At 58.3% G+C, this 24,205-nt stretch overlaps 3 protein-coding genes across 47 annotated transcripts in view; 2 read left to right on the top strand and 1 right to left on the bottom strand.

The window, feature by feature from the left end:
- The window catches only part of PHF21A (PHD finger protein 21A), a 160,413-nt gene extending 158,589 nt beyond the window's left edge, over positions 1-1,824 (top strand). For 35 of the 36 annotated variants that reach the window (XM_045577859.1, XM_045577860.1, XM_036426412.2 and 32 more), the window contains one exon: positions 165-1,824. In XM_045577859.1, the coding sequence (XP_045433815.1) occupies positions 165-422 (258 nt within the window). In that variant the 3' untranslated portion in view covers positions 423-1,824. The remainder of the gene's footprint in view (positions 1-164) is intronic. The other variant, XM_045577862.1, reaches the window with a different exon arrangement.
- Positions 1,420-10,706, bottom strand: LARGE2 (LARGE xylosyl- and glucuronyltransferase 2). 8 transcript variants are annotated; one of them, XM_045577847.1, is made up of 13 exons: positions 10,336-10,706; positions 9,941-10,023; positions 9,689-9,812; positions 9,280-9,451; positions 9,047-9,175; positions 8,471-8,583; positions 8,257-8,382; positions 8,027-8,182; positions 7,729-7,889; positions 7,041-7,319; positions 6,138-6,287; positions 5,841-6,066; positions 1,420-5,414 (listed from the first exon to the last, which is right to left on the bottom strand). In XM_045577847.1, exons 1-13 carry the CDS (start codon positions 10,576-10,578, stop codon positions 5,217-5,219), a joined length of 2,160 nt encoding a protein of 719 aa, XP_045433803.1. In that variant the 5' UTR covers positions 10,579-10,706; the 3' UTR covers positions 1,420-5,216. The 8 variants fall into 8 exon arrangements, with proteins under 8 accessions (XP_045433803.1, XP_036282323.1, XP_045433804.1 ...); XM_036426430.2 differs by having other exon boundaries at positions 5,841-6,036; positions 10,336-10,578; XM_045577848.1 differs by having other exon boundaries at positions 9,047-9,151; positions 10,336-10,578.
- Positions 9,689-22,978, top strand: PEX16 (peroxisomal biogenesis factor 16). 3 transcript variants are annotated; one of them, XM_036426443.2, is made up of 12 exons: positions 9,689-9,796; positions 17,391-17,620; positions 17,830-17,865; positions 18,666-18,742; positions 19,090-19,223; positions 19,360-19,460; positions 20,122-20,196; positions 20,330-20,482; positions 20,584-20,656; positions 20,789-20,908; positions 22,092-22,156; positions 22,822-22,978. In XM_036426443.2, the coding sequence occupies exons 1-12, from the start codon at positions 9,762-9,764 to the stop codon at positions 22,878-22,880; spliced, it is 1,158 nt and encodes a 385-aa protein (XP_036282336.2). In that variant the 5' UTR covers positions 9,689-9,761; the 3' UTR covers positions 22,881-22,978. The 3 variants fall into 3 exon arrangements, with proteins under 3 accessions (XP_036282336.2, XP_036282338.1, XP_045433825.1); XM_045577869.1 differs by lacking the exon at positions 9,689-9,796 and adding an exon at positions 18,153-18,284 and having other exon boundaries at positions 17,547-17,624; XM_036426445.2 differs by lacking the exon at positions 9,689-9,796 and having other exon boundaries at positions 17,286-17,624.
- The last annotated feature ends 1,227 nt before the right edge of the window (positions 22,979-24,205 follow it).

Raw genomic sequence — 24,205 nt, 5'->3', positions numbered from 1 at the left:
GCCTCTGGGGCCTCCTCCTTCCTTGGGTGGTGGCTCCCACTCCTGTGGAGCAGAACAGGCCCGGGGCTGCACCCCAGCCAGCGAGGACCCTTCTGCCGCAGAGGCTGGCCGGCCTGGCAGCAAGGCCGCAGGCTCAGTGCCACCGCCCTTCTCGTTTGCTGCAGAAATGCATGGAAATGAAGAACACCATCCTGGCCCGGCAGAAGGAGATGCACAGCTCCCTGGAGAAGGTGAAGCAGCTGATCCGCCTCATCCACGGCATTGACCTCTCCAAACCCGTAGACTCTGAGGCCACTGTGGGGGCCGTCTCCAACGGCCCGGACTGCACCCCCCCTGCCAACGCCGCCACCTCCACGCCAGCCCCCTCCCCCTCCTCGCAGAGCTGCACAGTGAACTGTAACCCGGGGGAAGAGACTAAATAACAGCGCCCTGCCAGAAGCCACGGGATCCCGGCGGCCAGGAGAGCAGAACACTGAAGACTCTAGGAAAGCAAAGCCGGATTTCTTCTGGAAAGTACAGAATTCTTTTGGTTCTTTGGTTCCAGAGAGAGAGAAGATGCTTGTGCCAGGTGGCACCAGAGTTTGCCAATTGATCCTTCTTATTCTGTGTGTACATGCAAAGATTGGACCATGTTACATGAAATAGTGCCAGCTGGAGGTTCTTTGCCAGCACCATGCCAAGTGAAATAATATATTTACTCTCTCTATTATACACCAGTGTGTGCCTGCAGCAGCCTCCACAGCCACGATGGGTTTGTTTTTGTTTTGTTGGGTGGGGAGCAGGGACGGGCGGAGGGAGGAGAGCAGGTTTCAGATCCTTATTTGCCGAGCCGTTTGTTTAGGTAGAGAAGACAAGTCCAAAGAGTGTGTGGGCTTTCCCTGTTTCTAAACTTTCACTACTATAAAACCAAAAAAAGGAAATCGAGATTTAACCAACCCCAGTGCCCAGAGGAGGGATGGGGAGGGGACGGGAGGGAGCCGGGGTGGGAAAAGTATATCAAATAAGCAGTATTTCTTAATTGTGTGTGGTGGGCCGCAGCGTGGGGAGAGCTGGGCACAAGGACAGCCATCGGGTTCTTCTCGGAGCGCTCGCTCCCCCGCCGCCGTGGGCGCCCCACCGCTCCCCAGGCTCCTTCCCTGCTCTGGCAAACGTGGACGGTGGGTCCCTTCCCTCTCCCAGAACAAGCAGAGCCAGGCTCAGCCAGCCCTCGCCCAGGGCGGGGAGAAGGGTGTGTGCGTGTCAAGGAAGGAAAAAAGGTGGATCAGTGATTTTACTTGAAAACAAGCTCCATCCCTTTCTATATTTATAAAAGGAGATCCTGAGCGCAGCCGCACACGGCCAGGTGTGTGTGAGTTGAATGGAGACGTCTCTCTTTTTCTTTTTTTAATTTTTGTTTTTGTTCTTTATTTTCTTTATTAAAAAAAAAAGTTTTATTTTATTGTTTATTTTACTTTTTTTGGTAACAAAGACTAAACTAAGGAATAGAAAAGCTGTTTTTCAGGCTGACAGTCAGCTAAGGGTAGTCGAGACCTTGCATGGTAGAATAGGAGCCATAGTGTCAGTGAGGTCCAGTGAGTCTGTGTGAGTCCTTGTGTCATCGTCGGGCACTGTTTTTTTTATGCAAGGGCAAAATCTTTGTATCTGGGGAAAACAACTTTTTTTTAAATTAAAAAAAAAAAGAAAAATAAAAGATATTGAGGTCTTCCTAGTGTTACTTAAATTAAGATCAAGGTAAGAAACATTGTAAAAAAAAAATTACAAAAGTGCTATTTGTTTCCTAAAAACAGTGATTTCTATTAAAAAAGGTGTCAGAACTGGAGAAAATGCTGTGTAGTTATAATTTTTTAGCACAGAACCTGCTGATCATGATGCTATTTTGCTGTGTTTGTGTCTCCATGGTTTCTGACCGGGGATGGCTGCGGCCTGCCGGGCAGGGACGGAGCGCTCCCACCATCCCCTCCTCAGAGAAGACTGCCCTCCCTTCTTGGTGCAGGGATCTGGCTCCTGCTTTTGAAGCCCAAATGGAGTGTGGATGGTTATCGAGGGCCTACCCACTATCCCCACGGATTTTGCTAGAGCAAAAGGCTGGTGCCTAAATAAGATCCCTTCCTTTGGTGCTGCTCTTGGTCTTTCAGCCACCAGCATTCCGAGTGCCTGGGGGACAGCTTGGAAGGAAATGGCCAGGGAAGCTCATTGGTGCCTGTGCACCCCAGCCTCAGGGAGGGGGCGGGGGGCGGGGACAGGCTGGCTGCATCAGCCCTTGGTGCTCAGAAAGAACAAAGGAATGCGGTTTCTCAAGGTTACATGGTGTGTCCGAGACAGACAGCCCCAGGGTGGCCTTTGTATCTGTCTTGCCTCTGAAGAGAGGTCTAAATTTCCAGCCCCTTTCTCTGCCTGCTGGCTCCAGGCACCAGAGATGGACTTCACTCCACTCTGCCCACCCACAAGCTTCCTGGGTAACCTTCGGCCAAGATCTCTGTGCTTGCCTTGGCTGGCTCGTCTCCTTAAAAACCTCCTTAAGGGTTCGGAAAGGCTCGGACCATCTCTGTCATCTTGCCTGCGGAAGATAAATTTTGTTAGGTGTGTGCTCTGGCCGGAGTTCTTGGCCCAGCAGGAGGGAGGTAGAGGCCGTGCACCCCAAGCCCTCCCAGGGCCCCCTCCCCCAAGCCCACCCTGTGCCTCCTACTGGCCAGAGTCTAGGAGGGAAAGGACAGGTTCCATTAACTTCTCCCTCATCCAGTTAGACCCCGAGAGACACTTCTTGGGTGAAACGTCTCACCTCCACCAGCGGTTTTCATCCATCTTCCCAGGGAGCCCCAGGAGGGGACTCTGGGCTGTGCAGGCCTCAGAGGCAGGACTGAGAGGTTGCCTGAGGGGGCAGAGAGGAGCTCCCGTTCCTCACGCAGAAACCAAGGTGCTATGTCTCGTCAGGGAGCGGAGGAAGTGCCTGGGCTAGTCGGAGGAGTAGCTGGCGGAGGTTCAGAGCTCAGCGCCAGGCTCAGCCCTGTCTCGGGGCCCTCCCGTTCGACTTGTCTGGACCCAGAAGCTGGGAAACCATCATCACGGGGGCCTCGCTCAGGAAGGAGCTGCCGGAGGATTGGGTGGGGGCAGGACTGGAATTGGCGGGTGCTTTGCCTGTGAGCAGTCCCGCTCTGACTGTGCCTCGGGTGGGAGGTCGGAATGTCGATTCTTCCTGAAGTTCAGCTGTGAGCCAGTTGGGGCGTCAGCCAGTATAGGATACAAAAATGCAACCCTGCCCAAGCCCACATTCTGGACTCAAATTCTAAGACACCCCTTGCCACAAAGAAAATGCCCTTGTCACCCAGTCTCTTCTTCCTCTCTGTCCCACAGGTCTGTGGGTGCCTGTGACCACCTGAGACACCCTTCTCCCTCCTTTCCTTCGTTCCCCACACCCGAGGTTAGCCGCTGCCAGGTACATCTGAGACCAGCTGGCTTTGTAGTCACTTCAGAGGCCCAGCACCCGCTGGCCTGGGACCAGGTAGCTGCCCACCTGGCGCTTGGTCATGGGGCCCATTATCAGGCCTGTGTCCCGGAGGCAGTGAGGTCATGTTGCTGTCATCTTCCCGCTCAGCTCACTTTCTTGCCAATGTGGCCTGCAGGTCCTTTTTCTTTCAAGGAGCCTGCCCGGTCTTGTCTCCCCTCCTCTGAGCTCATCCGGAGTTCTGCTTTCTTCCTTCCTTATCAGGCCCGTGGGGGCAAACCTGCTGGTTGTGCCTGGCAGGGAGGCCCTCGTGGGGCCTGCAGACGGCCATGGCAGCCTCCAGCTGGCAGCACCTGAGTGCCCGGTGTCCCTCCAGGAACTGCCTCTCCGTGTCCCTGCTGCTGCTTGGCTCAGCAGGCGGCATGAACGGGTGCATTTGCTTCCCCCACGCCTCTCCCACGAGGAGGGCCGTTTCTGCTCACCCGTCTGAGTGTACCTGCCTCTGCCACCTCCTCCCTGTACTTTCTCTGGGGCCAGCGGCACCTCCTTGGGCTCTCACACCCAGCACGCCCCACGTGGTTCCTCCCTTCACTGCCTCTTAGGGTGTGGTCTTCTTCTTTTTCCAAGGGCTTCACAGGAGACTCGCTCCAGGGTCCAAAGGCTTTTGGGGTGGTGAGATGGATGGTGGCCCAGGAACGTTTTCCAGGCCCTGGGTTCTCGATTCCATGGCCTCCGTTAGACGGAGGCAGCTGTGCTCTGTGGACATGACTGGGCCTCTCCCCACCCCTCAGCTGGGCACCGTTGGCAGGAAACAGGAGGCCCATTCTCACCCTGAGACTCTGCCATCCTCAGTGTCAGCGCCTGGCCAAGCAGGGAGGGGGTGGCGGGAGACAACTGACCCTCCCACAAATATGAGGGGGAGGAAGCTGGGAGTCACACCCTGCCTAGAACTGGGGTGGAACTCTTCAAAGCAGCTCTTTCCAAGGGAGAGCGGGGCTCACCAATCGCACCTGCTTCCCCCGTCCAGAAGGCTCTCTTGAACCCCGGGGACACCCTGTCCTGCACCGCAGCCTTTGGCCCCTGCCCTCCCAGTGTCATTGGGCCTCGGCCCAGGGTAAGCTGCAGCCAGGCAGGACAGGACAGGCAGCCAGGGGTCAGCACACTGAGCAGAAGAGCCAGCCAGCCCCCACCTGTCTTTGTCCACGCCCTTTGTGATCTCAGTCTTGGTAGAACTTGTATTTGGAGTTTTGTGCTTCAAAGTTTTTGTTTGTTTGATTTTTTTGTTTTGTTTTGAGGGGGTGGGAGGGGGATACAGAGCAGCTGATCAATTTGTATTTATTTATTTTAACATTTTACTAAATAAAGCCAAATAAAGTCTCTCAGCCTCATGGTGTTGGGTTTGGGGCCAGGGAGGGAGGGCAAGACACACGCCAGTCACAGCCTCTGGTGGAGGCCGGGCCCAGCGAGACTGAGTCACTCCCTGGGCCCATGGATGCCTCATGCCCCAAACCAAGAAGAACATAGTAACACAGAGCTTTTAAACATTCATTATGAAACAGAGGTGCACAGCTGAGGATGAGGGAACCAGCCCCAAACCAGCTGGGGCAGAGGGAGAGCAGACCCCAGTGACAGAACAGCCAGGGGGGCCCCAGGCCCCACCCTAGGTGCTCCACTGCAACCCTTCCCACAGAGACCTTAAATAATTTAAATAACGGAGTGAGTGAGAGCCAAGGCCAAGGGCAGCGGAGAGCCACGCAGGCCCAGCCTTGGGAGGTCAGGGCTGCTGCAGGGCAGTGAGGTATTTGAGGGCGGCAGCCCCATAGTGGCGGGACAGGTCCTGGAGGAACTCGTCCTTAAGGGCCTGCAAACAGCCTCGATAGGTGGTGCTGGAGCGGAAGCGGGAGATGTCCAGACTCGGGGTGTGTGGCAGGTGGATGGTGAAGGCCTCTGGCAGCACCAGGAACTCGTATTCCTGCAAGGGTAGGGCAGAGCAGTGGTCAGTGCCGGGCTGGGGGGTGGGGAGCAGGCTTACCCAAGAGTAAGATGACCAGACGTCCCAATTTTTAACAGTTTGTCCCGTGTCGTTTTAAAAAAAAAAAGTCCCAATTTTTTGAAAGAATCTTTTAAATCTCTTGGACTTTTCTAAAATGCCTTGGGACGCGGGACAAATTGTTAAAAATCAGGACTGTCCCGCCAAAAGCGGGACATATGATCACCTTACCCAAGAGCCTCTAAAAGCCAAAGCCAGGCCAAAGGGCGGATAACAGTAGCTCTACAGAAGGGTGGGACTTCCTGTAGCGCTGCCCCATGGGGCAGGGTGTCCCGCTGAGACAAGGTGAACTCCCCGGGCCTGGAGGTACTTAAACCGAAGCTGGAGACATGAAGGATCCCCCCTCACCTGTGCATCCAGCTCCATGACGTGGGCCACCTTGTTCCAACCGAAGCCCACGAAGCGGGGGTCATAGCGGGGACAGTCACGGGGTACCACCACGTAGGGCTCGTAGTCCACGGCCCACTGCACACGGTACGGGGCCTGAGCCTCCCGCCAGCGGGCATAGTCTGTGGGCGTGTGACCCCGGGGCCACTCGTGGTGCCTGCGGAGCCGGACAGGGCGAGGAGCTAGGCTGAGGCTCGGAGCTTGTGGGTGGCGGGGGCTGGTACGGGGAATGGGGGACAGAGCAGGGTCCTGTCCTACCTGAAGGCGTGGACAGAGCCGGCGTCTAGCAAGGCCAGCAGGTCAGCCTTGGAAGAGGGGAAGCTGAACTGGTAGTGCAGGGTCTCGAATGCTGGCACCACCAGGGCTGCCTTCCGCCCGCTGCCCAGCTCCAGCTGCTCAATGGAGGCCCTGAGGAGGCAGCACCGTGAGGGAGGGATGGCCCTGCCTCCAGCCCTCAGGCTAGTGACTCTTGCGTCTGTTAGCCAGGGGCCCGCCTCTTAAAGGCCAGCTCTCCCTGCCGCCCATGAGCAGGCAGACACGAGTGGGACAGCTGTGGGAAGCAGTCCATCCACCCCCACCCCACCTCCCCTGTGGCAGCCCAGGGAGAAAGTGTGACCCCAGCCCTAAATAAGGTGACCAGATCGTCCCGCTTTTGGCGGGACAGCCCCGATGTTCAACCATTTTTCCCACGTCCCACGGCGTTATAAAAAAGTCCCGATTTTTGGAAAGAATCTTTCTAAAAAATCTTTCTAAAAAATCGAGACTTCTTTAAAACGCTGTGGGACGCGGAAAAAATTGTTGAAAAGCGGGACTGTCCCGCCAAAAGCGGGACGATCTCGTCACTTTACCCTAATATAGGGGTGTCGAACTCGGAGAAGGGGCCAAAATCTAAAATCCAGCCTAAATCGCGGGCCGAATGGTTTACTGAACAGTCATAAACTGTCATTGTGATGGAAACGCAGCGGAGTGCAGTGATGACAGCGAGGTGCGGGCCACATTGCAAGGCCTGGCGGGACGGATTTGGCCCGCGGGCCTTGTGTTTGACACATGTGCCCTAATACAAACCCCATTCTACAGAGAACACTAAGGCCCAGAAGGGAGCAGGGACCCGCTCGCCTAGGGTTCTGATCCCAACCGCATACCACTCTCACCCCCACCCACCTGAGGTAGTCGTAGAGGGAGTAGGCGGGCAGGAAGTCAATGTCGGTGAGGAATACGTAAGGCGTGAGGGCCTGGGCCAGGGCCACGTTGCGAATCTGGTTGATGGGGTAGAGGGGACCCTCCCGGTACACCACGTGGTAGGCCACATCCTGCCGGGCAGAGAGCACCTCCGAGGCCTCGACGAAACGCAGGAACTGCTGGGCTTCTGCGTCTGTCAGATACAAGGCCAGGCTCATGGGGCCCGGCCAGTGCCTGCACAGGGCCTCCAGCATCTGCAGCCTGGGGTGAGGGGGGCGGTCAGCCAGGGAGGGCTGGAGTACCTCCCGGGTTAGCTGCTACGGACAACCCCTCAAATGACTGAGCTCATTTTCTCATCTGTCCGACGAGAATGACCCGCCTGGTGGGATAATGGTGAAGATGAAATAAGACCGGCTTCACCATTACCCCACCAGGAGTGTCATTCCCATCGGACGGATATGAAGATCTGCCCCTGGTCCCACAGCCACGGAGGAGCTACCCCTGTCAGCTGAGCGATTCCCAAAGCCCATGCTCCTCCCACCACCACATCCGGTGTTTCCAACTTCGGGAACTCCCGAGGTAGCAGGCACGGAGAGCTCTTCCTTCCGCAGGACACCTGCCACTCCGAGGCCCAGGCCCAGCCCACGGGGGCTGCCTGCCGCATCCTCACCGGTCCATGGAGAGCTGCGCCACCAGGGTGACGTCGTGGGGCCGGGGAGGCGGCGGCTGGTGGGGCAGGAAGGTGATGTGCACGCGGTGCACTGTGAGCTGCTGCTGCCGGAACTCGAAGCAGGCGTCTTCCTCGTCGAGCTGGGCCAGGGCCTGCTGCAGCTGAGGGGGTCGAGGGCAGGAGGACCGGGCTGGGGCAGGAGGACAAGTCCCCAGACCAAGCTGGGTCCCACCAGGGCGGAGAGGGGCGGGATTTCCCCCCCTCCCCCCCAAGGCCAGGCAAGGCAGGTCCCTCTCACCCGCTCGGCCTCCGGGGGGCGCGGGCTGGGGCACCCAAAGAGCTCCCTCCGCAGCAGGTTCCCGTCGTGCTCCAGGAAGGTCAGGTAGAGGTTGCGGAAGAACTCCACGTGCTTGTTCTTCACTCGCAGCTTCTTCGGGGAGTTCCAGTGGACCGCCTGGGACGCGGGAAGGTATCGGTGGGGGGGATGGAGGCAGGAGTCCCCACCCTTGTCCCCCCACCCCCACTCACCTTGATGTCAGCCGCCTCCAGGTAGCAGCGTTCGGCCAGCGTGTGGTCGGACAGCTGCACGTTCCAGACGCAGGGCAGGGGCCGCACCAGCGCCGGGTGCCCCTTGATTACAGCGTTGAAGATGTCCTGGGCAGAGACAGCTATCTATCTCACCTTGGCCCTGAGCCTGCCCCCTGTCCCCTTCCCCCCAAGCCTGGGCTCCCCGGCCCCAGACCTGGTCAGCCAGCGAGGTGGCGGGCAGGGTGAGGAGCTCCTGGGTGGCTGTCAGCTTCCACATCTGCTTCCAGCCGGCCTGCCGAAGCCGGTCCAGCCACAGGAGAATGACACCTGCCACAAGGAGGAGAAGTCACCCCCACCTGGGACGACCCAGCTCCGGGGCCAGGGGCATGTGGGATTCTTGGGAATGTTTGTTTTTTGACTTGGTACTTTCTGTCAGACAGGGGCAAGGACAACCTCTATAAACACTCAACCCTCTTGGGGGTGAAGGGGAGTCACTGCACAGCTTCCAGAGCGTGTCCACAACCGTCTTCTCACATTCAGTGATCCGGGGGCTGGTAAAAGCCCCATTGAATGGATGAGAAAACTGAGGTGCAGAGAGACTAAGGGACTTGGCCAAAGTCATCCAGCAGGCACAGCCAAGGTTGGCATTGTCTTCTGGCTCTTCTCCCAGTGACCTTTCTCCTGCACTGTTCTTCCTGGGGGCTTCCTGGCATTCTGTGCCCCCTGCCCAGTCCCTGGAGTCCACAAGCCAGTGGCCACCCCCCCCCCCCACCACCACCACCATCCCCACCTGTGTTAAATCCCCTGCCCAAGGCAGGCCACGGCTTGTGGTTCCTCCAGAGGTTGCCCAGGTACCAGTCGCTCTGATTCTCCACGAGACCGATCACCTGCTCGTCTGGGAGGGGAGGGCATGAGGGAGCTGCTTGAGGCTACCCCAGGCCCTTGGCTCAGGGCTAGGCCACAGTGGGGGGCTCGGACGGGCCAGGGAGGGGGCTTGGCTGGGGCAGGTCCCAGGCTTCTCACCAGAAAAGTGAGCAAAGAGTGCCCAGAGCTCTGCAATGTCGGCGGCGAAGGTGACATCTGTGTCCAGGACAATAACCCGGGCCAGGTCAGGAGGCAGGGCACCGGGCAGCACCAGCTTCATTAGCCCGTAGAGGCCAGAGTAGTGCTTGTTGGGGATCCAGGAGACCTGGGGCTGTGGGTGGGAAGGGCAGGGCATGAGCCTGGCAGAGAAGAGCCCACCAGCATCAGAACATACGGGGTGAGCACCAGGAGGGGTGAGGGGTTTGAGCTTCAGTGGGTGTGAGGGAACAGTTCCAGGCAGCTCTAACCTCCCCTCTCCTCCCCCCACCCCACCCCCCACCCCCACTCCACACGCTGGGAGGAAGGGGGGGGGGGCCCTGGGGAGGATTAGAAGGGCCAGGGCTCCTGCCTTGAGCTCATCTGCGTCATAGAAGCTGACACGGACAGCGGGCACCATCCATGTGTGAAAGAGCGTCTCCAGAATGTTCCTGGCCACGGCATCGGTCACCAAGTGGAGGTGCAGTGGGTTTTTCCTTTGGGAGGGACAGGGGAGGAAAGCTGGGACACCGGGGGACAAAGCCCCACCCCAAGCGGCTCAGAAGTGGAAAGACTTCTTTCCTGCCTCCCCGCCTGGCGGCCCCTCCCCCCACACCTGGCCTACCTGTAGAAGAGCAAGGACTTGACCAGCGTGATGACGTCTCGGCTGGTTTTGTGCCCGGCACACACGATTGCCACGTGCAAGAGCTGGGGGAGGGGGCGACACGGAGGCTGTAACCTGTGTTAAATCAGGGAGGACCACGGCTGGCCTGGCCTGGCCTGGCGCAGTGCAGCCCGCCAGGCACCTGAGCTGGGGAGGAGGGGCGGGGAGGTGGGCAGAGTCCACCCCTTCCCCCCTGTCATTTCACAAATGGGGAAACGGACACCTGTAAGGGGAGGCGCGAACCCCAGGCGCCCCAGCTGGCTGGCCACAGCGCCAGGTGCTGTGACTCCCACAGGTGGCCAGGTGGCCGCTGGGCGCCCGGTCTCCCGCCGCCGGGGGCCCCCCTGCACACCCACCTCGCACTTGGGGGGCAGCGGCCGCGGCAGGACGCAGTCGGAGCGGTTGTGGCCCCCGAGGTCCGCCTGCGGGTGCGGGTCGCAGGCAGCAGCGCCCCGCGGCCGCCCGTCGGGGGGAACGCGCGGCGGCAGCGCGCAGGGGAAGGACGCCAGGTGCCCGCCGAGCAGGAAGAAGCCGAGCAGCAGCAGCAGCAGCAGGAGCGCCGCGGCCCCCAGCGCCCGGGGGCGCCCTCGGGGCAGCATGGCCGTCTGCGGGGCGCTCAGGGCGGGGCGCGGCCCCGGGCTGCGGGCTCCATCGCGGGCCCTGAGGATCCGGGGAGAGAGGAGGGTCGTCAGCCTTGGGCGGCGGGGCCCCGACGGCCGCCCGTCCCCTGCCCTCCCGCGCTGGGCTGCCACCTCACCTAGTCCTGCGGCTCGGGGAGCAGGTCCTTTCTCTTCCCAAAGCCAGGCGGGGTGCCGGGGGAAAAGGGGGGTGAAAGCGCAGGCCAGCCCCGTCCGAGCAGGAGCCGGCCCCGCCCCCAACCTGGGTTCAGGTTTCACCTCCGCTTGGCTGAGCCCGAAGGGGCGGGGAGACCCCCGGGCAGGGAGGCCTGGCCCCGCCTCCGCCCCGGCATCCGACCCCCACCCCCAGCTGGGGAGGAACCCAGGTAACCTGCCCCCCATGGCCTTTCCCCCCCCCCAGACTGGAGGAAGTGGGGGGCCGCCCCGGGAAGGCTCAGTCCCAGGTGCCTGCTCTGAGCCCATCCCCTTCTTGGCTGCCCTAAGGCCTCCCCTCCTTCCCTTCACCTCCCTCCGGGGGTGGGTGGGGCCCTGACCCTGGCCCGGAATGGAGGGGCTGCCCAGTGGGGAGGCTGGAATGCGAGCCCCGGGGTCAGGGACACCTGCTCTGAGAACGGGAGGCTGACACCTGCTCCGGGCGCTGGAGGCCAGGACGTGCCCCGGAACCATGGAGCACCTGAGTCCCCTTCCTCCCTGATCGTCCCTCCGCTCCGTCCCCAGCTCCCCACGCCGCCTCCCGCGCCGTCAAGGGGCCCAGCCAAGCGGGGGGCGGGGGGAGGGGGGGCTGGGACAAGGCTCCTCGGGACCGCTGCCTCTTTCTTGCCCAGGAACTGGCGAGAGACCTCACTGACGCGGGGCCTGGATTCCCCGACTCCGGCCTGGATGAGATTGTGCAGGGTCCCGCCTGGACCTCCTCCTCCACTCCCCCGCCCCCGCCCCCACTGCAGGCTCCAGCCTAGTCTTCGCCCTGAATTGGGGAGGGGAGAGGCAGGGGGGACGCTGTGGACCACGAACGACAGTCGCGGTTGACTGAGCGTGTTACTCCGTGCCAGGCTCGGTGCTGTGGTTCCACAGGCTGCATCGCAGACATGAGTCCCGTGACACAGGCGTTCTTCTCCCTGAGAGTTAAAGGGACCAGTTAGAACACCCGGGCTTCTTCCCCAGCCCCTGCCCTGCAGGCCGCTCCCCGCTGCTCCTCCCTGAGGGTTTCCTGCCCCAGGACTTGTCCTTGGTTCCTTCTGCCTGGATTCTGCCAGGCTCTCACCAGGCCTGCCCCTCCTCCCACATCCCTAGGTTTATTTTCTTCCTAGCACTCTTGAAATTGGGCCTTTTTATGTAGATACGTAGATAACCTGTCTCTCCCACAGCTGGCGTCTGCTCAAGGGACTGGGTCCCCAACACCCAAGCAGAGCCTGGCCCATACCCAGTACTCAGTAAGTGGTGCTGAAAGTGGATGGGCCCCATCTGGGTCTTTTAGCCCAACATCCAGCTCTAAAAAGTGAGGGCCTGGGCGGTCCCAAGTCCCCAAAAAAGCTGTAACAAAGCTTCCCAGCCTGAGACCCTGAAGCCTCCGCCGAGAGGCCAGGATGCCTTTCTCTGGGGGATGAGGGTCTTTGGGCCTTTGGAGGCCAGAGGCAATGGTTGCCATGGAGATGGATGGCAGCCCCTGTAGATGTGGGAATTGAGAGATGAGGAGCTGCAGGGACAACCCCGGCATCTGGAGCTTTGAGCTTTCAGCCCCTCTAACGCTTATCTCTAGCTTAGAGCTGGATGGGGAGTGGGTGAATCTTTCTGCAAGACCCTCAATAGACTCTCTGTGGGGGGTAAATTTGAGGGAGCAGGGCCTGGCAAGGGAGTTTGTGGGGGGAGCTGGGCCAGCATCTGGGACTGAGAGGGACTGTGGTCACTCACAGTGCTGGCCCTGCTCCTTACTCAACCTTACCCTTTAGGGTAAGATGACCAGATCGTCCCGCTTTTGGCAAGACAGTCCTGATTTTTAACAATTTTTCCTGTGTCCCGCGGCGTTTTAAAAAAGTTCCTATTTTTTTTTTTTTTTTTTTTCCTCTGAGACTGGTTTGGCTCTGCGGACTGAGGGGTCCCAGGTTTGATTCCAGTCAGGAGCATGTACATTGGTTGCGGGCACATCTTCAGTGGGGGGTGTGCGGGAGACAGCTGGTCTATGATTCTCTCTCATCGACGTTTCTAACTCTCTATCCCTCTCCCTTCCTCTCTGTAAAAAATCAATAAAATATGTGGGTGTTTTTTTTTTAAAGTCCTGATTTTTAGAAAGATTGTACTCTTTCCAAAAATCAAGACTTTTTTTTAAATGCCATGGGACTTGGGAAAAATGGTTCAAAAGCGGGACGATCTGGTCACCTTAATTTAGGGGACACTGGGATGCTGAGATGCCTGCTGGGCCTCCAGGAGGAGATCTGGGGGTAAGGAGGGGAAAGGGAGACTGATATGAACATATGGAGTGTTCTGGTCTTCTAAACCTGAGACCTGCATCTGCCCAGCACTTGGCTGGGTGACACCCCTCTGGGCCTCGGTGTCTATCAGTACCTGTTGGACTAGTCTAGCTCTGGTCCTCTGTGGCTCAGTTAAGGAGGGGAGGGGTTCTCAGGGCAGAGTTAAGGAGGGGAGACCCGGCCCAACCTGCCCAGAGGCCTTTCCAATCCTGAAAGGTGACCAAATCCAGGCAGTGGCCCAGCAGGGAGGAGCTGCCCTGGGCGCCACCTGCACACAGTCATTCTTTGTCTCTGGGCCATAATCAAGCCCAGAATCTGGAGAGGAAATTCAGACAGCCCTCCTGCAGTCCACCTGGCTGGGCCCAGGATCCCCTCCCAGTCGTAGACATGTTGTAGGCAGTTAGACTGACATGAGCAGAGCAAGGACAGTTGGTCAGGTGTAGAAGGTCTTCAGGGCTTTGGCACCAAAGTCCTAGGTGCCAAGCAATGGCCAATCAATTGAAGAGTGGGACCTTGCCCCCAGGGTGACCTTTCCTCTCCTAGCATAGCACGGTCAGGGTTGGAATCCCCTGACCTTTCCTCCCTAGAGATAACATGTAGGTCTTCAGTTGTATCTCAGCTCCAGGCCCAGATAAGCAATGCAACCTGCCAGGGTTGACCAGCTGCACTGAATAATGACCTCACCACCACAACCCCGCCCTGGTGCCAGCCAACCAATCAATAAAGACTACAACCCAAATGGACACACCTGCAAAGCTACTGAATATTCAAAGATCTTTTTTTGAGGCCTCCCCTAAAATATCTGCCCTTAGGACAGAGGGCCCAGTGCCTCCTCTCCCCTTCCCTTTCTGTCCCCAGGCACATTACCTACCATTATTGGCCACTCCCAAGCTCCAAGGGCCCTTCCTTTTCCTCCATGACTTGTTTCCTAAGCCCATTTCTTTTAGAAATCACTTTTTCTACCTCTTTAATTTACCCAATAATTTGTTTTCTCTCAGTTTGGGTCTGGGCTCTGAGTTCTTTCCTAGCCAGAACCCAAGTACCAAAGTAGCTGAACCCAGGTGTGGTCTGACCCCTCTCCCCCAGCAGACATAATGGTGCTATTCCCACCACCTACAACAGAGGGAGGCAGGAGAAACAGGCTCAAGCCTAAGAACCCTTCTTCTTCTTCTGTCTGCAGGAGGCTGCCCCTCTATTTTCCATGCCTCTCTCCTTTCCAGAAGCCCAACATTACACAGTCTCCCTCCAGACTCTTCCACAGCCACAGAGGGAAGTGGAGGTGTACCCACTGGTGAGGTTTGGGGAACAAGTTCATTAAATGGTAAGGTGATGCCCTAATTGGTTTGGCTCAGAGGATAGAGCGTCGGCCTGTGGACTGAAGGGTCCTGGGTTCAATTCCAGTCAAGGGCACATGCCTGTTTTGTTGGCTCGATCACAGTAGGGGGTGTGCAGGAGGCGGCCAATCTATGATTCTCTCTCCCTTTCCCTTCCTCTCTGAAATCAATAATAATAATAATAATAATAATAATAAGATGGTAAGGTACAGGTAGGAAGGGGGAAAAAGCCCTACACCAAATGCCCTGAGCCCTGGTCTTAACTTAATGCCAGTTGCTAACTTGACTCATAACCAATGGCTTGTTGGGCTGTGAGCCATAGGAGAAAGTGAGTACTGCCACGAGAGACCTACATTGTTGTCCTTTTGGCCAATACCATTCTGTGTGATCTGGGACCAGTCTTTTCCCCTCCTTGGGCCTCTTATTCCCCGTCTGTGGAAAGGAGTTCCTAGCAACATGGCAAGGTTGCTAAGAAGAGCTGAGTGAGTGAGCTGGGCATTCGGGAGGTGGAGAGAAATTGTGTTAGTGATGCCCACACCCATCTCCTGTGCTCTCCAAGACCTTTGCTTCTCTGCAGAGCACTGGACACATCTCCTTGGGTCTTCATTCCTTGGTCTGAGTAATGTTAACTTAAAAACATTCAAACCTGTAAAGAATTTTTGTGAGTTTATTTGAGCCAAATTGTCGACAATTGCCGGGAAGCAGTGTCTCAACGGATTGGGATAGAGCTCTGGAGAATGGCGGTTTTCATCTATTTTTATACATTGCAATCAAAGAAAGAGATGTAGGTGGGTTACGTGAAATCCACTGGTGATAGAGCAAATGGGAGAAAGCAAAGTGGGGAAACCTCTGGTGCCCAGGCACATTAGGTTGTACCCAAAGGGGTCCGTCCAGAAAAAGGGAAGTTACAAGCTACCCAGACATTTCAAGGATATCTATATATATATAAAAGCTTAAGCAACCAAAAGACTGGACCACCCAAAGACCTGTCGATTGGTCACTATGAGTGCACTGACCACCAGGGGGCAGAAGCTCAACACAGGAGCTGCCCCCTGGTGGACAATGCTCTCCCACAGCTGGAGCACTGCTCAGCTGACCATGGGGCCTCAGACGCAGGGCTCACAGCTACTGTGCTACTGTGGCTATTGAGTGGCAGCAGGCACTGCAGGGCTGGAATGAGTGGGAGCAACGCCTGGCCTGGGCTCAGGCCCCTCCCCAGCTGCCTGGCACACTGCTACATTCCTCAGGCCTGATCCGAAACCACAGCCTGACATCCCCCCAGTGGTTCCGGATTGCAAGAGGGTGCAGGCCAGGCTGAGGGACCCCCACCAGTGTATGAATCCGTGCACCAGGCCTGTAGTGTTGTTATAGATGCAAAAAGACAGATAGGTGCAGTTAAGGTAAAGATTGGCCTTGTCAGTGAAGATACAGGCCTAGGAGGTGACTACCCACCAAAACTACTTTAAAGTTTAATTTCAGACCATCCTTTGTGGTACTTTAGATCTCTGAGTTTGCAAGACTGCCATGCAGGCCTTCCCTGAGCTTGTCAGGTTAGCACGCGGCCCCTTGAGTCCCCAGTTGGGAGGGCAGCTGTGATTCCTCACCCAGATTAGAAAGTGTGCTGGAGAGAAGGCTTGGGGGAGGGAGAGCAAAGAGGGAATGTGGCTTCCTGGTGAGGTGTGCTGCTTAAAACACCTAACTGGTCAGATTAGACCAGGATTTGAATCTTGAATGGGTTCTTCTTCTTTTTAAAATCCTCACCCGAGGATATTTCCCCATTGATTTTAGAAAGGAAGACTGAGAAAAATATCAATGTGAGAGAAATGCATAGATTGGTTGGTTTCCTCCTGCAGGAGCCTCCAACTGAGGTATGTGCCCTTGACCCTAATTGAATCTGGGATCCTTCTGTCCGCAGGCCGACGCTCTTTCCACTGAGCCTAACCGGCTAGGGCTTGACTGTGTTCATAAGCGGATCCTTTCCTCATCTGGGGATAGTATCTGGAGGAAAAGATTAGGTAAAATAATGAATTACTGTTCTCAGGGTACCACAAACCTGCCAGCAGCCCCGCCCCCTCCTCCACAGCCAATCAGCAGCTGCTTCTCCGGAGTGTTTGCTCCTCTCGCCTCCAGCCACTCTACTCCCGGCGCAGCCCCTTTCTAGGAGGCTACTGGGAAGGGGTCCCCAGGATTTGCCCCCATTGCTTATGGAGCAGCTGACGCCCGAAAGCGGACCAAGTCTGCTCTCAAACCCTTTCACAGATGGGGAAACCCGAGGTTCTGAGAAGGGAATCTCCCCAGCCCAGAGCCGAAGCTTGGGCCAGGGCTTCTCCACGGAGGTGGGAGTGCAGGTGCGCGCTCCTGGTGGGCAAAGCCCTTGCGGGAAGAGCTTGGGCCGAAGCAGGGCACTGACGGTGCTGTCTGGGGCATTGAGCCTGCGTGGGATGCAGGACCCATCGCTGCCTCCGTTCCCTTAGCACGGCCTCTGATGGGGACGGAAGGCGATGAAACTGGCGACACGCGCGCCTGCCGAGACACACCCCCACTGTATTAGACTCTCTCGGCGCCCCCTCAAGTCCGATGAAGGCTCCTGTTCGCCGCTGCCTCCCAGCCCCTTTAAAGCCCGGCCCTCGCGTTCGAGCATCTCGGCGTTCCATTGGAAAGACTCTAGGCGCCGGGACCTTGCTCCAGAGCACGTGGCTCAGACCGCCCCGGAGCTTCCCCGGGGCTGGAGCTGCGCGTGCGCAAGGGCAGCCAACCGGGAGGGCGGAAACCCGGTCCGGATTTGCTGAGCTGCCCCGGGGGAGGATTGGGGGTGTCACTGGAGGGCGGAGAGTGTGTTAACCAATGACCTGGAGGAGCGGGGAGGGCGGATTAGGCTCTCAGTTGCTAGGCGCTACTTTGGGGCGGGGGGAGGCAATGTAAAAAGATGGGGTGATCTGGGGTTCAAGGGCCCTTCACGTCACCGTCCTTCCAGACCGCGGAAGTTAAGCAACCGAGAGGCGGGCCTAGCGCCGGAAGCAGGAAGGAGGGCACAGGAAGCCAGGCGCCGCAGCCACTGGCACAGTCGGTCAGTGGGTCTGTCGGTCCCCGGGCAGGATGGAGAAGCTGCGGCTCCTGGGCCTCCGCTACCAGGAGTACGTGACTCGTCACCCGGCCGCCACGGCCCAGCTGGAGACGGCAGTGCGGGGCTTCAGTTACCTGCTGGCAGGTGCCACCCCGACCTTTGACCCGTCCCTCTGAGTCACTGACCTCTGACCCCACAGGTCCCCTTCCCGGAGGGTCAGGATGGTGTTCCCTGGGCTCAAGAAGTTCCTTCCAGGCACCCGTAGGGCGTAGGGAGGGGACACCCAGGCACCCGAACCCGCAGGGTGGGACAGCGCTCACAGACGCCTCCTTCTGTGTCTTCTCCTCAGGTCGCTTCGCCGATTCGCACGAGCTGTCAGAGCTGGGTGAGCCGGGCTCAGGGGGGTGCAGGGTGGGAGGCGAGAGGGCCCAGGAGTGCCTCCCAGTGGGTGACCTCCCCAAGTCGCAGTCCCCGGCTCCCGTTAGGTCGTCCTGTGCTATGACTGACTCGCACAAAGGTCCAGCATCCACTGTCCTGGGCCCTCGGTGTCCCCAGGGCTGAAAGACAAATCTGAGCTCCTTGACGGGTCAGGCGGCTGGCCCAAGTGCTTTCCTTGCCTTTGCCCAGTTAATCCTCCCGACAGTCACATGAGGTCAGTGCTGTTGTCCTCAGCGTCCAGTCAAGGGAGCAGAAGTTCAGTGAGGTCAGAGAACAGCCGCTGATGATCCCAGAACCAGGATTCAAATCCAGATTTCCCAGGTTCCAGGGTCCCCAGGCTGACCCTGCCTCTGTAGTGTTTGCCCAGTGAGTACTGCAGGGGATGGTGCTGAAAGGAAGCGCTGGGTTTTGAAAGGTGGAGATGCAATAGGCTTTCCGTGACCAGCTGCAGAGAGAGCGGAGGCCAGGAGGTGAAACCACACATCTGGGGCTATTTGGAGCACAAAGGGCAGTTCTGGGTTGGTTTTTCACTGAGATCAAACCATCCTTTCTTGTTCCACCTGCCACACGAGATACTCTTGGGGAGTGTGGCGCGCTGAGGAAGTGGGCAGGGAGGCAGGTCGGTTTCCACATAGTCCGTGGGTGGCTGAGCACAGCAGGTGGTAGGTGATCCAGGCATCTCTGGGGAGAAGGTGAGGAGGTGGAGGCTGCAGAGCCAGCCTCTCAAGACCACACTCTGTCCCTCAGTGTACTCTGCCTCTAACCTGCTTGTGCTGCTCAATGATGGGATCCTGCGCAAGGAGCTTCGGAAAAAGCTGCCCGTGGTGAGCATTCTGCCGGGAACCGAGGGCGGGAAGCATAGGGACTCAGGAAAGACAGTAACAACCAGCCTGTGTGTGCAGCACATGCTATGTACGGTCTCATGGAATACGAGACATGCCTATGTCCATTTGAGCCTCGGGCCATCTCATTAGGTGAAGTGTCAAGGTGTCCACGTCCTCATTTTCAGATGAAGAGACTGTTTCGGAATCATGGAGTAGCCTGTCCCAGGTGGAGAACTCAGGCCTTCATACCTGGGAAGGGGAAAATCCACCTCCCGTCAGAGGAGGGCCCTGGGGGAGGCTTGGGATGGGGGCGTGTCCCTTGATCTCTTGGCCTGGGGTTCTTGCAGTCGCTGTCCCAGCAGAAGCTGCTAACATGGCTGAGCGTGCTGGAGTGTGTGGAGGTGTTCATGGAGATGGGGGCCGCCAAGGTGTGGGGTGAAGTGGGCCGTTGGCTCGTCATTGCCCTCATCCAGCTGGCCAAGTATGTTGGGACTGTGGAGGGAAGGCCCTGGGTGGGGATAACCAAGGCCAGCTGCATGGATGGGGTTCAACAGCTCACCTCTGCACCCCTGCCGGCTAGTCACCTCCCCACCAGCCCTGCCATACTCCCAATCCAGGGCAGTACTGCGAATGTTCCTGCTCATCTGGTTCAAGGCTGGCCTCCAGACCTCACCCCCCATCGTTCCGCTGGACAGGGAGACCCAGGCACGGCCCCCGGGTAAGCCGCTTCCCCGCTCTGGGGTGGAGTAAGCGTGGGACTACTCTGTGGATTTAGAGCTGACCCCGTGAGTCTTGTCCATTAATGGAGCACATCTGTCCCCATCAACTCATTTGTTCCCGTCACTATACGTTTTACAGAGCAGAGAGAAATTGGGTTGGGACAGAATCAGAACTTGAACGCAGGACTTCTGACACCAGAGGCCCCATCCTTTTTTGTGGGCTGCAGGAAGAGAAGAAAGAGTGTGAGCAGGAGATGGGGATCCTGCCAGCCTTATCTCTGGGCCTGCCTCCATATTCAGAACCCCCAGCTCATGAGGCAGGCCCCCCAGCAGATCTGTTCCTTCAGAGCTTCAGGCCCATCACCTATTGGGCTCTGAGTCTCATTCTCCTGGCCTTGAGCGGAAACAGCTCGTTGCTTCTCCTCTTGATCATGTTGAAAGCCAAAGATTAAGGAGATACAGCTGCTCTATTGCTGTGGTTTCTGTAGATGTGGTTGGGTTCTCCCTGCTTCAGTGTCCTTGCCTCCGCTGCTGCCTTCGCCCAGGCTCCTCCATTCTCCCCCGAGTCCACGAGCCTTCATTCACTGCACACAGATTCTTTGCAGTCTCTGCTGGAAACACGTCCCTCTGACAGCGTGGCCTTCTGTCTGTCCCTGCTAGATGGTGAGCACAGCAGCCAGGAGCAGTCATACGTGGGGAAGCGGTCAAACAGAGTGGTGCGAACGCTTCAGAACAGTAAGTGTGAGGCATAGCCGGACGGGGCATCTCAGTGCGGAGCCATCATGGGCCTGCGGGCCTGGCTCTCCTCACCACCCGCCCTCCCCGTGCCCAGCCTGGGCCTGGCTGCTCATCTGCCTCTGTGTTCTAGCCCCGTCCCTGCACTCCAGGCACTGGGGAGCCCCCCAGCAGCAGGAGAGACGGCAGCAGCAGCACCAGGAGGAGCTTTGCATCACCCCCACCCCTCTGGGGCTGCAGGAGACCATCGCGGAGTCCTTGTACATTGCCCGGCCCCTGCTGCATTGTATCCTTAGCGTGGGGCTGCCGGCACTTGGGGGTAGGGATCGAGGGGAGTGAGCAGGGCGGGCCCTGTGCTGGAGACATCCTTGACGCCTTGGCCGTCAGTGCTCAGCCTGGGCCTATGGGGGCAGCGGTCGTGGAAACCCTGGCTCCTGTCTGGTGTCGTGGATGTGACCAGGTGAGCCCGGGCCTGACTGGGGGCTCCACTCCCTCCTCCAGGCTTTGTGCTACAGGCCTGGCCCCACCTGGGCACGAGGCGCCCCTTATTCTTCCTGCTGCTGGTCCTAACCATGTTCCCTCGTCTCCCCAGTCTGAGCCTCCTGAGCGACAGGAAGGGCCTGACCCGGAGGGAGCGGCTGGAGCTGCGGCGTCGGACCATCCTGCTGCTCTACTACCTGCTGCGCTCCCCATTCTACGACCGCTTCTCCGAGTAAGGGCCCTACAGCGAACGGTGGATGGCGGGGCCCACCCTCAGCAAGGGAGAGAGGCAGGAAGTGGGATATCAGTGCCCCAACGCCTGTTCTCGCCTTCCTCCCTCCCTCTTTCCCCCACCCCAGCTTCACTGAGTACCTACTATGTGCTGTCCTGGGATGTGGTCACTTGTTCCTTTATTGGATCCAGCCTAGATCTGCTCTCCGAGCTCTTGGGACCCACCAGCCATGGGTATAGGAGCTTAAGCAGTTGTTGGCAGGAGGCACAGAGGATCTTGCCAGGGATGGTGGTGGGTTTGGGCTTGCCACACCCTCCAGGTCACTTGCACATTCCTGTCCAGTAGTTTGGATTACCCCCACTTGTTACAGGAGGCACTTGAGGTTCAAAGAGGTTGGGCAGTTTAAACAAAGCCACTCAGCTGGCCTGTAGCAGAGCCGAATCCCTTCATCCAAGTTCTCTCTTGGCCTAACCCTTGCCTTACCCCACTTTGTCACCTGTGAGGCTCCAGAGCTCTTAGCCTCAAACAGACACAGGGAGGCCTGTGTGTATGGGGGGGGGGGGGGGGGAGGTGGGAGAGTTGCCAGGGCCAAGTCTCCCAAGGGCCTGCTCATAAGGCGCTAAAGCCAAACCCTCTCCCATACTCAGGGGGCTCATAGGAACCTTATGACCTCCCCCCACAGATGGCCTGCTCTGTACAGAGGAAACGTCACAGCCCGAGTAGCTCATTGGCAGGCATTTTGAAACAGTAATTGCAGAGGTGGCTTCCCAGGCTCCAGCTTGGCTCGCTGTCCGCTGAGCTGATCGGCCTGGCACTCGCATAGCGGTGCTCAGGCTAAGAAGGGTCTAGAAACCAGTCAGAGAAATCCCTTGTTTCCCCAGAGGACAGGAGCAGGGTGCAGTCTGGGAAGGCACAGTTCTTCTTCCCCTTTTCCTATAGTCACAGAGACAGTGCGGTCTCTCTGCAGCCCGGCTGCCTTCCAGGCGTGAGCATCCCGGGCCCGCGGCTGGGGGCAGGCAGGACCAGAGCTGTGCCCCAGGTCTCGTCCTTTGTACGCGGCCTGTCCTTGCCCCGTAGTTGCTTTCTGTTTCATGACGCACTGCCTCCAGTCAGGTGGTCGGGGAAAGCGTGTTAGCACCTCGTTTCCAGGGACTCAGCCTGCTCCCTATTTATCTCCTTGCAGGGCCAGGATACTCTTCCTGCTCCAGCTGCTGGCAGACCATGTCCCGGGCATCGGCTTGGTGACAAGTAAGCATGGGGCGGGGTGTGATTATTACAGCGTGCTGTGGATCTCATGCGTGGCCCAGCCCCCTGACTGCCTTCTCTTTGTCTCCTTGTAATTTGATTCTTGCCACAACCAGAGAGGGGGCTGGAGGTCACGATAGGTGGGGAAGAGCTCCAGGACCTGGGCCAGGCCGGTCTGTAGCGTGCCTCGGGCAGCTGGAAGGAGGGTGCCTGCCGTGGGAGGAATGTTAGACCTTATCAGCCGTCAGCCTTTTCTCTGCCTCAGTGTCCTGGAGTGACATGAGACTGGGTGGACACACTGGGCTGCTTACAGATTCCACCTCAGCAGAGCCCCACTGAGCTGGGCTGGCAGCATCTGTGCAGCTGGACACACTGGGTGGCTTCTGGGCATGAGCATGTAAATGGAGACAGATCACTGCTGATACTGCCTCCTCGGGGTGAAGAGGTGAGGGAGTTGGGCTCCAGCCGTGCAGATGTGAACAGCTGTACTTGAGCAGCAGTGGCTGCCAGGAGCCTGGGCAGAGCAGAGCCTGGAGTCTGGCCCTCATCCTGAACTTGTGTTCTCTCTCTCTCTCTCCCTCCCTCCCTCCCTCCCTCCCTCCCTCCCTCCTCCCTCCTCTCTCTCTCTCTCTCTCTCTCTCTCTCTCTCTCTCTCTCTCTCATTGCAGAGCCACTCATGGATTACTTACCTGCCTGGCAGAAAATTTATTTCTACAGTTGGGGCTAATAGACATCCGGGGAGTGGGGCCTGGGGAGGGGCAGGGGGACCCTCAACCCTTTGGGCCCTTGGGCCCCTGGGCCCTAATAAAACTGACTCTGGCACTATCCAAGTCTGGCCTCTCCATGCCCACAGCCTGGGCGGCTGGCACTCCCACCCTGGCCAGGCTCTGTGCTCAGCCCTGGGTGCCACCACAGCCCTCTCACACCTTCTCGACTTTGACTGCACCCTCCAGTGGTGGAGCCGCTGCAGTTGTACCTTGTCACTGGACCAAGAAGCCTCTGCTAGGATGGGACCCAGGTCCCACAGCCACAGAAAGCTGGCATTGAACCTCCAGCGTGGGGAGCTGCTTGTCGTGGCAGCTGCGGGAGTCAACTGCCCGTCTCACTGGTTCTTGGTGACAAGGCTGAACCTAGGCAGTGATGACAGCTGCCCGCGTGTCTTCCGGCCAGAGCCTCGGTCTGCCCCGCCCCCTGCAGGACCAGCTTCTGTGAGGGAGCCTGGTGAGTGGTGGCCCAGCTCCATGCAGTGTGGTACCCCAAGCCCTGAACTCCTAGTTGAGAGCAAAAGGCTTTTCTCATTTGGGAAAAGAATGCCAGGCACCAGCTGGGCTGGAAGGAACAGCAGCCAAAGCAGCTCGGGGAGCTGGGTGCTGGTTCTGCCTGGTCTTTTCCTTTCCTGCCCCCCTGCCCTGCCCCCTTTTCCCTGTAAACAGGCCACACTGTGCTGCTGGTTTCTAGCCAGATGGTGGTCCCTTAGGTTCCGAGAACTTGGTCTGCATCGGTGTCTGTCATGCGTCACTTCCTAGACTCCCAGGTGAAGATACCCCCCCCCCCCCCCCCGCACCCGGGCCAGCCTTTCCCGGACTGCTTTCCCTGGTGCCTCAGAAGCCACCAACCCCAGGCCCTGTCACAGCCTTCCCTCATGTCTAACAAGGATTGCTGGGCACTTGCTCTGTAGCAGGCTCTGCTTTGTGCAGTTTGTTCAGAAGTGAGTACATCACAGTTCTTGCCCCAGCTCTCCGCAATGCGTGGAGGAGACTGGCATGTAAATGCATGCAGTACGCGGGTCGCTGCAGCAGGTGCAAGTGTGTGTGAAAAGTGGTCTAGACTTGGGGTGCGTTCCGGCTCAGGCTGACGACTGGGAAGGCTAACTGGTCAGGGAAGCCTGTGTTTAAGCCGGCTGTTAAACGGGTAAAGCTCCACCTGTCTTCCGATGGCCGACGGGGGAAGAGCCCTGGGTGTGGAATAGCGTGTACGGTGTTGAGTGGTGTGAAGCCAGAGCCGGGGCGGAGGGAAATAGGTGGGGGGAACAGAGGGGCTGAGGCTGGAGAA

The sequence above is a fragment of the Pipistrellus kuhlii genome, unplaced genomic scaffold, assembly GCF_014108245.1.
Source record: "Pipistrellus kuhlii isolate mPipKuh1 unplaced genomic scaffold, mPipKuh1.p scaffold_m20_p_9, whole genome shotgun sequence".
NCBI classification, from domain to species: Eukaryota; Metazoa; Chordata; class Mammalia; order Chiroptera; family Vespertilionidae; genus Pipistrellus; species Pipistrellus kuhlii.
This window is presented reverse-complemented; position numbering and strand designations above follow the sequence as displayed.